Source organism: Squalius cephalus (genome assembly GCF_949319135.1).
Source record: "Squalius cephalus genome assembly, chromosome: 17".
In the NCBI taxonomy this organism is placed as follows: domain Eukaryota; kingdom Metazoa; phylum Chordata; class Actinopteri; order Cypriniformes; family Leuciscidae; genus Squalius; species Squalius cephalus.
Genome location: NC_137138.1, coordinates 15,229,582 through 15,245,179, shown reverse-complemented (window position 1 = coordinate 15,245,179; position 15,598 = coordinate 15,229,582). Strand labels below are relative to the sequence as shown.

At 36.7% G+C, this 15,598-nt stretch overlaps 2 protein-coding genes across 2 annotated transcripts; both read right to left on the bottom strand.

Annotated features, from left to right (window-relative positions):
- Positions 1–203: 203 nt before the first annotated feature.
- On the bottom strand, positions 204–7,191 carry ccdc61 (coiled-coil domain containing 61). Its single transcript, XM_079848000.1, has 13 exons — positions 6,970–7,191; positions 6,181–6,353; positions 6,014–6,096; positions 4,858–5,018; positions 4,626–4,778; positions 3,383–3,584; positions 3,185–3,267; positions 2,857–3,080; positions 2,686–2,764; positions 2,130–2,336; positions 1,395–1,428; positions 1,213–1,279; positions 204–1,122 (listed from the first exon to the last, which is right to left on the bottom strand). Exons 2-13 carry the CDS (start codon positions 6,332–6,334, stop codon positions 1,028–1,030), a joined length of 1,542 nt encoding a protein of 513 aa, XP_079704126.1. The 5' UTR covers positions 6,335–6,353; positions 6,970–7,191; the 3' UTR covers positions 204–1,027.
- A 380-nt stretch (positions 7,192–7,571) lies between these two features.
- On the bottom strand, positions 7,572–15,095 carry lifrb (LIF receptor subunit alpha b). Its single transcript, XM_079846716.1, has 18 exons — positions 14,996–15,095; positions 13,953–13,976; positions 13,575–13,750; positions 13,340–13,490; positions 12,992–13,240; positions 12,187–12,319; positions 11,957–12,081; positions 11,722–11,867; positions 11,458–11,611; positions 11,056–11,117; positions 10,742–10,952; positions 10,455–10,649; positions 10,158–10,259; positions 9,742–9,915; positions 9,544–9,657; positions 9,350–9,443; positions 9,171–9,234; positions 7,572–8,549 (listed from the first exon to the last, which is right to left on the bottom strand). The coding sequence occupies exons 3-18, from the start codon at positions 13,590–13,592 to the stop codon at positions 8,151–8,153; spliced, it is 2,391 nt and encodes a 796-aa protein (XP_079702842.1). The 5' UTR covers positions 13,593–13,750; positions 13,953–13,976; positions 14,996–15,095; the 3' UTR covers positions 7,572–8,150.
- Between the last annotated feature and the right edge of the window lie 503 nt (positions 15,096–15,598).

Sequence of the window (15,598 nt, the reverse complement as noted above, 5' to 3'; positions counted from 1 at the left end):
AATGCCGTTATTCAATGACGATCTTGACATAAGTTACTGTACACTCAAGTTCTACTTTCTGCATTTATGAGAATGCAAGTTTGATTCCTGAACTAACTCGAGTCAGACTGAAGCACAATGCCCCTAGTTTAGCTGTGCCTATATTCATGACAGCTTTTATACCTGCTTAAATCGACTTTACATCATAGCAGATGTTAATCTGTAGAGTAGACAACCATGCCATTTTATTATATCAAGAAAGATTTAAAAATTCTGGCCTCATGATCACATCTAAAGACAAATTTAATGTTTTTGTTATTCTACATGCAAGATTTTGATGGAATCACATTAAAAATATGACTTTGGGAGAAATGGCCACAATTGAAGCAAACATGTTAGAGGCCAAAAGACAAAATATCTGCTGCATGTACATCTTTACATTTATGCATTTGGCAGATGCTTATCTAAAGCAACGTACCTCAAGACACATTTTATCACTATATGTGTTTCCTGGGAGTCAAACCTACAAACTTGGTGTTGCTAGCGCCATGCCATGCATTAGTTACGGGAACAATAACTTAATAAATGTATATTTAATATAAATAAAATAGATATCGCTTTCTGTTGTGCTCTAATGTGTAAGATATAATTCCAGAGTGTCTCTCAAGAATAGACAAACTGCAAAATCATTTTATATATAAAAAGCTTTGTTTGTCAGAATCTCACAAAAACAAAATGTGAAAGTATCTAAAACAGACATAAAAACATAAACACTAATCATATAAAAAACACTAATTCATAAAATGTACACAGGAATGTGTTTTAAAAAACAGTATATCCTGAGGTCATACTTTTGGACAAGTCTGATATGGCAACAGTCACTCTAAAGAACCCCCTTGACAAAGCCAGTATAACTGCATTTTGAGTCAAGCCCAAAAGCTACATCAGGGATTAAAAAACAGTGTTTCAAAGAAATGATTGTCCAAGGTTTTCAGTATCAGTCTTTGTGCAAAATGCCTAGATTGACATCTGAATCCACTGGGATTAGTTAGTGTCCTGTGTCAAGGTCCCGCATGTAGTCCTGCAGGGCTTGGAGTCGAGCGTCAATCTCTGACAAGTCGGCACCCGTGTCAATAGAAGTGTCTGAGTAGGAAAAATATAAATGGCTTACATGTATATACTATTGGCTATAGATGCATATACATGAAAAAGAAATGGGAAATGATGTGGTACCTGCCGCTCTCATCCTTTGTGCAGGGGTGCTACACATTGGTTTTTTGTTTATGTGTCTTCCTCTGGACTAGATAGAGCAATGCAATGCAATGCAATGCAAAAAAAAAAAAAACCAGCAATTAGATTTATTTGATGCCTAACCTTTACAAAATCTTACACAAACATTTCACATTGTTACTCACCACTGCTGGACCATTATACCCTACTTTCCTTCCTCTGCAAAAAAAGAAAAAAAAGACATTATCAGACAACATTACACATGATACAGTACATTCATTATACATTCATCATGATCATACATTATGATTTTTTTTAAAGGAAACTTGCGCTTTATTTGATTAAAAATACATAAAAACAGTAATATTGTGAAATATTATTACATTTTAAATTGTTATTTTATTTATTCAGCAGCCTCATTCCTCCAGTCTTCAGTGTCACGTGATCTTCAGAAATCAGTCTAATATTCCGTTTTGCAGCTCAAGAAACATTTCTCTCTTTTTTTATCAGTTGAAAACAGTAGTGCTGCTTAATATTTTGGTAGAAACTGTGATTTTGCAGGATTCTGAGTAGAAAACAGCATTTATTAGAAATAAAAAAATTGTGACAATGTACAAGTTTTACTGTCACTTTTAATCAATTTAATGCATCCTTGCTGAATATTTTATGTGATTTTTTCACAAAAAAGACCATTACTTAGTCTTAAAATGTACAGTATATTCTAAGGTTCAGAGAGAGTGTAGAACATTGTCACTTCAAATTATATTTTGAAGATAATATACAAGAAATCTTGACTAATATTATAGGCCAACTGGAAAAAATGCAATAAAAGTGTAGGCCTCTTTGCACCTTGTTTGAACTGATCGCTGACGTCACATTTAACCTGGCCAACATGCAACGTGCTTTGTTTATTGACTTGCCTGCTATTTAGAGGCTTAGCAAGCTCTTCAAACTCAGCTACTGATCCATCAGAAGAACACCGACTCCTCCTGCTCTCCACAGACACACTCCTTCCCCTGCCAGCACTTCCCGCTCGCATCAGCTGAGGAACGGGTTCTCTGGAGCGTGAACGCCCTCTTTCCATCAGAGACGGTGAAGCCAACATGTCCCTTCTAATCTTCCTCTGACTGTAGGAAACAAAATCTCCTCATGTATATCTTTAAAGGTAGGTAACGGGTTCAGTTGCTTACAAAAAAATTCAATCAGATAGCTTTCATTCTCTTATCAGTCCGATCTGATTCTGATGAAATTCTACAGACTTTTTTTCTTGCATTGATGTGCCAGATTCATGACTGAGGATCAACAATTTGAGAAAATGGATTCATGCAAGGGACAAAAAGTGTTTATGGTTCACACCTTTTAAAGTAAACCATATTCCTGCTCACAGACAGGGCAATGCTTGTAGACAAATAAAACAACACAAAACAGCAGAAAAGATAGTAAAAACTTTAAAATGAAAAGGTGAAAGGGTCTTACTTCTTCAGATCTGACTCTTTTTGGCGCCGTTGTCGGTCCTGGATGTAGGCTGTAGGGTCAAACCGAGACCCCCGCGACCCTGTCATGAAAAAAACAAGACTTAATAAGGGCCTCTACATTGGTTTCTAGACTTTGACCATAAGGATATTGTGTCCATCTTTACACATTTACCTGTTGGAGATGGTGAGGGTCTTGTGATACAATTCCGAGCCCCTGAAGAGTCTGCCCTCCTAACTCTCTCCTCTGACCTCCGACCCCTGTCCTCCATCCTCTCCCTCGACCCTGAGCGTGCTCTTAACCCCACACGGGTCAAACTGCGCTCTCTGGATAAAGACCGATGAATCTCCCCATCACACCTGAGCCCACTTCGACCAGACATGACTGGAGTCGCCCGACTGTCAAAATAGGAAAAATGAGACTATTAATGTGCCCCAAAAAATAAAATAATAATAAAATATATGCAATAAAAAGGGCACAGATGGCAACTGTTTAAGCTTACCCACGTCGTAACAAGGCCAACTCAGTTGTCAAACTTTTAACACGTATCCGAAGAGACCGTTCGGAAGCCCTGAGTTCCTCCAACTACCAACGAGAATGAATTAGAATATGTGGATGCTAATGACTTTGCATGAGTGTTTCATATAGTCAGCTTGTCTATCTCATTAGCACACAACAACAGTAATCTCATTAGACACACCTGTTCCAGTAGGAGGCGTTGTTCCTGACTCCTCTTGCTTGCAGACCGTTGACTTTTTGCCCTTTCCTTCAGCAGCTGTTCCTCCAGACTGTGCACTGCCTCTCTGAACCCACGAGCCCCTGGAGTAGAGCCGGCCCCTGCCATCTGTAGACGATCCAAAGCCTTGGCCAAAGCCTCCTTTTCGTCTCTCACCAAAGCCAACCTGATAAAACATACATAAAACAACATAAAACATGAGAGAAAAAGAATTGTAAGCACAACATTCAGTTTTTACACTTAATGGGTAAAATGTTAAAATGCTTTTTTAAATTAAGAAACTTTAGTTTAACTGAAACATATAAAATGCTAAATTATGCAGATTTTTTTTTATTGTTTTTGTTTTTCCAGTATTTTACTGAACTGAAAGTTTTGAAATGTAGTTTAAAATGTAGTTTTTTATTTTTTAGATATTTTGTTATTTGTGACAATCATTCAAAAGCAAAAATATATAAATTCTGTAATCATCTACTCAATCTCATGTTAATTCAAACATGTATGCTTTTATTTCTTATGTGGAAAACAGAAGATTTACTTGTTTTTGTCCATATAACTGAAATCAAAGGTAACCAAAATGGTTTGGTTACCAACATTCTTTAAAATATTTTTTACAGCTTTGAAAAGACATGAGGGTGATTAAATGATGACAATTTTAATTTTTGGGTGAAATACATAGTTCAGGCATGAAACTCTTAACTGAACGTTGATTGGTTCTTCCAACGCCGTGGCACCAGCCAGCCAATCATAAGTACTTACAAAACCATATATATCGTACCCTAACCTGCAATCGCTGCACGATTATGAAAGCTTCGGTTATCCTTCCTCCTCCCCAGCACCACCTGTAGAGATCTGCTATGGAGGTTCTACCATTTTTTGCATCAGCCTTTACTTTGTTTGTTTTTAACTAAGCTGAACGAAGTATTGTATTTTCTCAGCAGCAGCAGCAGCGTAGCAGATCTCGTCCGCCAAAATCAAGCCTATGTATATTTCATGCCCCATGTCAATAAATGCTGGTTGAAATGTATCCACTCCGAGAGTTGTCATGACTGAACTACCACTTTGAGGTCTTTAACTAAAAGATTTACAAGCTACAACAGTGTACAGGAATTTTATCTTATATTGTGCTGACTTTGTCCTGTGCACCTGCCCACAACTACCCAGGTGCGCAAGGGTTTTTATTTACATAATGCATAAATAAATAACTGACTCTGCACGGAGCCTGCGTGTTTCTTGGTCTGATACTTTGTGGTCTCCTCTCAGTCCCAGTGTTTTCAGCTCGGCCCTCAGAGCTCTTATCTCTTTCTGAAGCTCTGCAGGATCCGGTTTGCCAAGATATGGAAGTGGAAGAGGATAGTGTATCCTAAACAAAAAGAAATAAATTGAAAACTGCTCTGTTTTACAAGTGATCAAAGTAGACTGAGTAATTAAACTACACAGACCTGTCAAACTCCACAGTGTAGATGAGGATGAGGTATCGTTTTGCACTGAGAGCAGGAGACTGCGGCTGAGCACGAGGTCGGCCAACTACACCTGCCTTTCTGTTCCGCAAAAGCTCAAGGTCGGAATAGGTCAAGAGGTCAAGGGTCACTGATTCACTGGACTGCAAAAGATAATTAAAGCAAATTAGATAATTTGTCATTTCATAGCCATTGTTTTCTGTTGCCAATAATTCAATAAGTGCATAGTAGGGGTGGCACATTAATTGAAATCTAACCGAAACTGTGGCATGATGTGATATCAAATTGCAAAGGCAGAGATTTAATTACATAAATATTTGTGCAGCATGTTTCACACAACCAGCTCCTTATGAACGGGTGTTTTTTTCAACAAGCCATCTCTACATCTGGTCTACTTTTGAGTGGCTTATAACACAGTTGGGAACAGAACATACACCAACCATCTTCCCAAACTTGTAATGAGAACCAACTGTTTGCTTACTGCATTTTTTTTTAAATAAAAGCTTAATGGGTCACACAGAATGGGTTTCCATTCCATTGTGCTACTTTTCATTTTTTTCGATTGTAAACACACACTAAACAGACGTGTCCAGCATTTTGCAGTGCATCATGCATGACGCAGCGTTCCAAAAACGTGGCGCTCAAGTTAAACTTCAACTTGAAAGTTCAACTTTTAATAAACGCATCTCCAGACCTTACGGCTGTTTTTCCCTTCGGTCCACTGACATGCGTCTCGTGTTTTTAACCTCAAAAACGTGTTCTGTGTAAATGGAAGATGAAGAAATTAAGACGGTTGAGCTGTAAAATGAAATTATATTATCTTTTTTGCTTTAGAGTGAAATATTACATTAGTAATGTTTTGTATTTTGTTTAATATTTTTATTTAGTAATACTACAACTATTTTATTGATATTGATATATAATAAAACATTTTGGCCAGATTGTGCAGCCCTACAAACAAGCACAGCACACCAGAAGCTAAAATAAAACATTTTAAAGATTTTCTTTTTTTTTTTTATGAGAGGGGGGTCCCCAAATTGTGCAGCCCTAGTGCATTTACTGTCATGACAAGCATTAAGAATTAAAACACCATTACAGTAAATATTATTATTTTTTAATGGCTTTTTTATGGACCCACCTTGTTGACGGCAGACTCGAGCATGCTACAGAATACTGGAAACTGTTTAAAATTCCCAGTTTTCCGGGTCAGATCCTCAATATCTAATTATAGAAAGAAAAAAATTATAATGATATAAAATTTCAAGCAACCAAACAGCGAATGCCAGTTTTAAAAGCTTAACTTACAGGCAGGATCGAACTCTCCTCTCCACTGGTCCGCTGTAACGACATCTGAAATCTCTACGATTAGTAACCGCTCCGTCAACTCGACTTTGACAGCAAATTCAGCCCCCCGAAATTTCATTTCGTCCTGCACAACTGTGCCACTGCCAACCTCCATTGCGTGCCACTGACACAGCCTAAAGGAATCATTGCAGTTCATAATAATGCTCTGATCAGAATTTCTTGCTTACAGTTACAGATAGATATATAGATAGATAGTCTTATTATACGAAAACATTCATTATAACCTTGCAGTTTTCATTAAGATTGTCTTTATTCTTCATATTAGTGCTGTTAATGTTAAATACACCCCGACCTGTCCATTACAAATGTCAACTTCATCACTGCCATGACAGGCAGGATTTAGGTCATGAAACATTTCAATGAATGACACCCTTATATCTTTACACTTCACTTAATTTCTTTGTATCTTAGATAAATAGAGGTTGTAATCTCATTTATCCATGAATTAATTTGCAACATGAGTTGCAAACTAATAAACAACTCAGCATGTCAGTTGAAAATGACGGAGGACTTGCTAACCCTAAAGATTTGCCACAAGACTAACAACGTAGGGCTAGTCGCACAATAATAACACTATAAAATCAATCGCAGGAATAATAAAGACATCATACGTCATGGTTTGGCGGCTACAGAAGAAATATGCGACTACAGAGGATGACAAATGTGCATAAGTTCATGTTACGATAGATGAATCTAAGTCCACACACAACTAGCACATTAGCAACATACCCGTTATTGGTGGAAATGCTTTGAGCAGGGACGAGCTATACGATTAAAAACCTACATTTATAACGTCGATGAAATGAATGGAAAAAACTGAAAGCAGATTATTATATTTTCTATGCTAATTTAGCTAGCGCATGTTCAGAAAACAGGTCGTTGACTCGTTAGAGAGCTGAGAGCTCGAACAACTGAAAACAGCGGCTCAATGACCGGGAATTTAAAACTCCCGCCCACAACTGTTTACATTGGTCAACTTGTATAAAAGTTGATATTCTATTGGGTGTCCTGCTTGTCAATCAAAAAGGAAACGTTTCATTTAGGCAACGCCTTCGGATAACTCTTAACGCCCATGAAATACATTTTAGATGCATAGCTTGAAACATTAAAAACGGTCAAACATTTAAAATAAATAAATAAATAAATAACATTGCCATTCTGTTCTTTTTGTGGAGCTTTGGGATTGTCCTTTTGTTCAGCCTTTTCTTTATCTTGTGGACATATTCTTTTTGGTTTTTACATTAATGACACAAATAAGGACAACACAAGTATCTGCAGTCATAAATATAAATACACAAAATGTAAACCACAGTTTTGCTATTGTTCTTCTTCCTAATTCTTTATTACATTTCCCCAATACTTCTTTTTTCATTCTTTAACATTTTTATTTTATTTATTTGTCATCTACACTATATAATGTTGTTATTATTATGATCAATTTGTGTAAAGTTGCATTACTTTCATTTATGGGTTATTTTGATGGAAAAACTGCCAAAATTTGTCATGCCAATAAAAGCAAAAGCAAATTTAAATTGATAGTCTTCAGTCCACAAGAGGGAACTATTACTCTATTGGAGCATAACTCTAGCAACATCAAGGTCACGGGTTAAATTCACAGGGGTCACACATATACATTAAAAGAGTGTAATATAGATAAGTACAGTAAATAAATACTATAGTGAAATACAATGCAAATTTACAGGCAGTTCTAAAGAAGTTCACAGCTTTATTTCATCACATACATAAAAGAAATGCATTTCACTACTAGTTTTACAAGAGACAGTGTTGAGAAAACAACATACATGTATATGTACAATATATATAACATCAATTCACTGGCATTTACTTAGGATATACATAATTCAGATATACATAGTGTGCATTATAGCAAAACACTGAGGTCTATCTAGCTATACATTTGTAGGCAGTGTTGATTGGGGCTTGTAGCCTGAGGAGTCTTTAAAAACAACATTTTTCTGAACACAGTTAGGAGCTAGGACGTAACTATCCTCCATTTCCAGAGTAAGCTCAGATATCTGGGCAACATCGACTGGTTCTAGAAAGGACATATTATAGGAAGGGTTTTCAACAATTGAGGTCATTTTCTCAGCACAGGGCCATAGAGGAGGATAGAGAACTGGAGATTTATACATATTCTGGTAGGAATGTTGTGCAGGAAACACTGTGGAGTTGGAGCGGATGAGGTCAAGGCCATGCAGACTTTCTGCTGTCGCAGCACGCTCTGAATTGTGGACTTCTTGGATCTCACACTTCATATACCCCTCAGTCATCTGGGGACAGTAAAAGCCCTGCAAATAGCAAACATTTGTTAAAAGTCTAAGGCCAATGATTTTTAGCTGGTGTGCCACAGATAAGGATCAAGTGGCCAAGCAACACAGTAGCGAAACTGCTTTTCATATAAAAGTAGACAAAAATGACATTCCAATTTTTTATTATTATTTAGCCTATTTATTAAGCCAATAATGTACCACAAAAAAGTGTTTGTATTGCAAGTGAGCCCATATTGAATATTGTCTGGGTCATAATTTTGTTTGAACTTGGATAGTTGTTGAGCATAAGGTCAAGGTCATGTCGTGCAACCTGTTCATGTTGGAATCTCCCTAATTTTTATGTTATACCAAGTGACAGGTTAATTTGCACACAACCTTTGATGTCAACAACAACAAGACGTTAAGCATATTTATTTTGCTATGATGACTATGCAAAAGTATATCGTTTGTTGCAGTTTATTATAGGATTTTATTGGGATACAAAGTGTATATCCACTTGTCCCAGACACGATGAGAACACACCTGCAACCCATTTTTGGCTTGTGACACACATAATGCTACATGCAGATCATAATAATAATTAAGGGGGGGAAAATCTGTCAGGAAAATTATAAATTATAATCAGCACTGATGGCTCACCTTTGAATTCCATTTCCCTGCAAGTTTTGGTTCAGGAATATCTGGATACAATAATTGCTTTAACCTGAAGGATTTTTAAGAGTGACATTTTAAATTGCAGCTGAAAAATAAAACAATCTATAGAAAATACTGGGTTTTTGAAAAACATGTGTGACGTAATGCTGGAGAATCTTCCATACCATTTTCTCTTCCTGTAGCAAAGGACTGTGATGATACTGAAGACAAGAGCAGTTGCACTGCAACCCACAACAGTGGCCACAATCTTCCGCTCAACTATGAAGAATTTGTCACATTGCACACAATGCTAAACATAATAAAACAGTTCAATCATCAATGCTTTCAATTGTATGTAATTAAATGTCTTTAGCCATACTGTCGTCTTCGATGTCCATTGTGAGTGTAGCGTTACGACCTGCTCCTCCAGATGTTAAGGCACTAACATTGAAGATGTAGGAGCCTGGATCTAAGGTTAAATTAATTTTAGTCCCTAAAATGGGAAAACAAAGTATGTTCATTTGTTATGTACAATCGGGACGGCACAAAGTGAATGCTTATTAGGGAGTGAACCCACCCTCTGTCTGTCCCACTGATGTGATAATAGGGGTTTTGGAATCATAATGAAACGTTATGACCACGTAACCCGTTATGAAGCCGTTTTGCTGTTGTATGGGCACTTCGTCCCAGGAAAGTTCAAGGTTTCTGCCATCCCGTTTACCGCTCAAATTCTGAACTGTCCCCGATGGTCCTGAGAACAGATATCAGAAAAGACAATAAGAGAGTTATATTATAATGTGAGGTAAACATGAAACAAATGTCAGCAAACCTACAATAAACATTTAGGTTGCACAGACCTAAATAACATTTCCTGCATCTTGAAACTACACTCTTATTTATTATCAATGGTACCTTGAAGAAAACCCCCCTTTTGGAACCTTTATTTTTAAGAGCAATCAATCCATCACAAGTTATGAAATACAGAATGCTTACGTTGCTCTATAGCATATCCCTCACTCCTCTGCAGAAGCATTGGTTTATCATCAATGCAGGCATAGACCGAGACAGTATATTTCACTCCAGGATCAAAAATACCTGCGAAAGATAGAATGACTGAAATAATTTGTTCACCAACACCAACAAATCTAATTTTAGCTGTTTTTCTGAACATAGCTACAGGTTACAGCTCTTTATCATTGATGAACAATTACAAATGTGCACAAATTCTGTATCAAAACAACAACAGATCAGGAGTGAGACAAATGACTCCTCTTTATGTTCCCAACTGACCATCCTGTTGTGTCCAGGTGCAACGGGCGGCATGGTCACATTCTGAGATCTTCTGCCATTCTACAGCACATTGTGCCTCATTGTAGGTTGGAAACCATTCAACAACATAGCCACAAGTGGAATTAAAGTATCTGTCCCAAGCCATTTCAAAGCCACCATTACGATTATTGATTCGGCTTATATCGACTTCATTGTCTGTGAAGAGTATATGTTAAAAACTTCATTAATTTAAACACAGCCTTTTCAACCCATTTCAAAAGCCTTTTGAATATACTTTGAATGCTCACCAGGAAAACCGGGGACGATGATCGTAGAAGGAGGAGAAAGACCAGCGGAGTTTTTTGCTGAGACTGTGATTTTTTGATCACTGCTTTCATTCCCAGGGGTGATTTTGTAGCACAGGCCCGTTTTTGGTGTTAAGTCAATGATTTCACTCCTTTCACCTCTGGTAAGGTTATATTGCGTAATTATCCCATGACTTTGTTGTTGAGTTAGAGGCTTTAAAATATGAAAAAGATCATTTTTATTTGTTTGATTGTAGCCACAAAATGCAGAGCTAAAGCTAAAGACAACAGAGCCAAATCCTATAAACTGCACTTACCTTCCACAGAACATATGCATTTTGTTTGAAATTCTGAATCCAAACATCTACTGCTTCTGGAACTGAAGAGAGATTATTAGTGTGATTCCCTAAATTTAATTGGCCGAGTGGCAGTCATTGACTCATCAACTCACCCGACTAGTTCAAAAACACTAATTCATCCAGAAATTTAACTGCGTGATGCTCAGGCTGTGGCTTCATAAAGAACTATTTACGTTGGCGGAAAAAAAAAATGACTAAGTAAAATGTAAGTTGTGTCCACACTGTAAGTTACTCAATATGAACTTCTTGCATACTGAAGTACAAAAGCAATATCACTCACAAAATTATAAAAACAAAATCATCTATATATATAAATTAATGACTATATTTTCTAATAGGTTAGGTTTTCTATATACTTACTGTCCTCTTTAGTGGAGAACTTAGTCATTTCACTCCAGTCACCCCATTTGTAGAAGTGTTCATCAGACCCACATCTCACTTGAACTGTGTAATTAGCAAAGGGCTGCAGATCGACAAGGACAATTGATGAAAGTCCCAGTCCGTTGAAGGTTTTCTGAAAATATGTAGACATTTGTGAGAATGCAAGGCCTTGCAAGTTTAGCAGAGAGCTGAAACAGTACAGTTATCAATTTGTAATGCAAGATAATAACTGAAGACACCAACATTGTAACTGCTTCCGTTGAGCATTGACAAATTCACTTGACAAATCATCGGTAATAAAGTATAATTTTTCACGTCCCAACTCCACTGAAGAGTGACATTTCTTGCATAAGCAGCATGGGATACTTGACTGGGTGCTCTCAACCATACTGTGCAAGAAGAAACAGAAGATTAAATTCACAAATAAACGCAGTGTTCGACGAGATTCATCAGTTTTCAAATAAATAATCTGTTTTACCCCGATGTGTGATGTCAGCTGTATCCGTGAGAGTCTTCACGCCAAGGGGATTTTTGGCAATCAGAGTCCAGTTTGTCACCTGGTTTGGCACCGCAGGCAGGACACATTTATCGAAATCACAAACTCTGACAAATACAAAACACTTAGAATCAGTGAAGACTCAGTTCAAATCGTACGATAAGAGTAACCATGATTTGCACTGGATGATATATTGTTGGCTGTGTGGTTACCTTCCATTTCCATTAAGTGAGTAGATTGTCTTTTTATTACCGTCCAGCAAGGTTTCTCGACCACGATTCCAGTGACATTCTACAGAGCTGAGATCCCGTGTCATACACGCGAGATTCTGGTCATCTGGAGGATCTACAGAAGCCAGTGAAATGAAACATTTAAGGCCAGGACTCAACTTAAAAGCCAAATAAATTTGGTATATACATTTCAAAAGTTTGGGGCCAGAAATTTTTGTTTATTTTTTAAAGAAATGAAGACTTTAATTGAACAAAATATTGATTAAAGGTGACAGTAAAAACATTTTAAGCATAAAAAAAATTATATTTCAAATATAAATGCTGTTCTTTTGCCATCACTGGAATAAAAGGAAAAAAAAAAACGTAAATTTTAAATCGTAATAATATTTCTCAATATTTCTGTTTTTACTGTATTTTCTGATCAAATAAAATTCAGCCTTATATGAGTGTTAGTTTATGTTTACTGTAACTAATGATCTGGTCTAAGCAATATATAATGAAATAACTGTGTTCATAATGTTATGAATGCAAGTTTAACAGTAATACTTTTTCATTTTTCCAAAAAACACTTTTTTCGCTTATTTGTCGAAAATGGTGGGAATATCCCACATGTGGCCAGATTGTGGCCATAATCCCATATGTGGGCAAAAAAATATCCAAAGAAGCTCTGACTAATCCTCACCTAATGGAAAACAAAGTCTAGCTTCCAAACTCTCTTTAAAAATTAAAAAATGATGGGTAGCATTTAAATGAAACAATTCATATTGAGTAGGATGTTTACACTTACAGCCAATAAATACTGAAGAGCCTTTATATTCGCCTCCTTTATCATCACAAACTATGTTATAAGTGTTTCCCGAAGGTGTGAGAAAGTGAACTGGTTTTGTGATGTACGTCCTGTTGCTGATGCCGATTTCAAATTTAGAACCGGGCAATGGAACGGTCTGGACGATGCAACAAAATGTGATGTTACTCCCAACCATGAAAACATGTTCACGAGGATAGACAATTACTTTTGTGGAATTAAGATCTTGTCCTGTTATTTTAAAGGCAAAACAGTTCAGTTAAATTCAGTGCGTTGTTCAGCTGTTATTCTCTTTTGCATACAGAATGAGAACAACCTGTGGCTACAAACCTTTGTACGTGTATAATGGTGTCCATTCACCAGTGTGATCCTGATCTCGACGCCTAAGTTTGACCGAATGGGAAGTGCACTGCAATGGTATAGGTGAGGTCCATTTCCAGTGACGATGGGTTGTATTGTATGGCGCCACATGTACGGTTTCCTAAAACAGTTATTTCTCATTGAAAACATAGCCTTAGACATATCTTCCATTGCTCCAGCAAAGAATCTCAAAAGATCAACTTACATTGTGAACAGGATGCATCTTTTCAGTATAAAAAACCTGCACCTCATAGCTGACTTCCCTGGATTCATTATTTTCAGCAAACTCATCTCTCCATTCAACATTCAACACCCATGCACCATTATCAGCGGTGTCTGTTTCTGCATACACCTTCACCTCATTTATAGAAAGTGTATGCCCTGTTGATACACAATTTGAACATCATTTATTTGAATTCTTCTATTAAGGGTCTCAGATAACATTTGAAATAAAAGGGTATTGTGTTATTAAGAGTTTAGTGATAGTAGTTGAATGCATTTAAGACTCACCATCCTGTTCCGTTTGGCAAATCAGAGAAGAAAGCAAAGCACACAAAAGCCAGACTGACATAATCGAACTCACCAGTGTCTCCACTAGCAATCAGATCTGCTAAGGAAACAAAATGGCTCTAATCAATTAACCATGGCTGAATAACATCTTCTTAAAAGGTATTAAAAAAACGAAACAAAAATAAACAAACTGTCTTCCCTAATGGGTTTTAAATTAAAGGACATTTACGGGAGATGGTAAAGTGGAGAGAGACAGAAAATGGAGTCATCATAACATGACTCAAACCTGCATTCCCATGAGTATGTGCAGTAGATTGCAGAGTGCAGTTTTTCAAATTAGTTTTGTTATTTGGACTTTAACCCTCCAAATCATTTGTGGGTACAAATAGCATTTTTATAACCCAAAAAATGTTTTCCTTATATGACCAGAAATGGATAAGCAATGAATAAGTAATCTATTCAAACATCTAATTTATCAGGCCATTAAGAGAAGCAATACTGATTATTAGTGCATTATTACTGGAAAGCTATAGATGCCTTGAATGAGACTATCATCAGATATGATCTGCCTGCAGCTATGAAAATTAGTAAACGGTAAACACACCACAGATGGTGACTGAACAGGAACAAATGTATGTCCATTACATCAAATCCTAGCATGTTTACCTTAACCATGAGTTCAACTTTTTAATATGATTGACAAATCTATGCTCAAGAGACTCCAGAAACATGTTCATTTCAAGTGCTTTAGAGTTGAAACTTAACATGAACGCTATTCCACCGAATGGATGACATTTCTGTCCCCAGGACATTACATGTATAAAAATGCATGAAAATGAACTCTAAAATACATTTTATTATTAAGCAAAGTGTCCCGCACATTAAGCTAACTGCGAATTTAAAGCTACACTGTGTTGAAGTTGATTCTTAGCAAAAAACACTTTGTTCTTTCAAAATGATATGTGCTCATTAATGTGTAATTACTTCTACCAAATAATCAAGTATTCTCGTAAGCGTAGAATCTGCCATTTAGAATACATACGAGCGAGTCGCTCGAATGGCGGCAGCCATGTTGCGCCTCCATCTTGAAAATACATTAGCCAAAGAGGGACATACCTGGAAATTCAAGCTTCGCCTTTCGCGTTTTTACACTCAGTGGCACCGTGACGAATGCGAGGGGGAGGTTACTCGCGACTGCCGGCAGATTTGAAATAATACGGCCACCATAGGAGTTAAAACGCCCTTGGAATGGGAGGGGCTAGAAAGTAATATTCAGATAGCCATAAACAATTTCACCGCTAGATGGGAGAAAATCCTACACAGTGTAGCTTTAAAATGTATAATTAAAAACATTCATAAAAACTACCAAGAACACTAAAAAAACAGCATTTGTTGCATGCCCAAACTCTCTATCTCTAAACTTTACCATGAAATATAATTATTAAAATCCATCAGAAATATATATATATATTTTTGCATTGTTGTGTGACTTTATATCCCATTTTTCTTTTCTTTTTTCAAAAAGTTTTTTTTTTTTTTTTAATCTAATATTTTAGAAAAAAATACACATTTTAGTCGTGTCCCCGGATTTTTACTCAGTCCTGTTACCCTAACACATTCCCCCCTCTGAAAAACTTGGAACATTGCACAAGACACATTTTCAACAGGAACTTACATCATCTGGATCACCTTCTGAAGGCAATGGGAAGGCCAAAAGTA

Coding starts and splice junctions, on each gene's coding strand:
- ccdc61 (XM_079848000.1), bottom strand. CDS start 6,334: ATGGAGGTTGGCAGTGGCACAGTTGTGCAGGACGAAATGAAATTTCGG. Junction 3,585..4,625: donor ACACGCAGGCTCCGTGCAGA/GTCAGTTATTTA, acceptor ATGTTTTATCAG/GTTGGCTTTGGTGAGAGACG. Junction 1,123..1,212: donor ACAAAGGATGAGAGCGGCAG/GTACCACATCAT, acceptor TTTCCTACTCAG/ACACTTCTATTGACACGGGT.
- lifrb (XM_079846716.1), bottom strand. Junction 11,868..11,956: donor AGCTGACATCACACATCGGG/GTAAAACAGATT, acceptor CTTCTTGCACAG/TATGGTTGAGAGCACCCAGT. Junction 10,650..10,741: donor CATCGTCCCCGGTTTTCCTG/GTGAGCATTCAA, acceptor TACTCTTCACAG/ACAATGAAGTCGATATAAGC.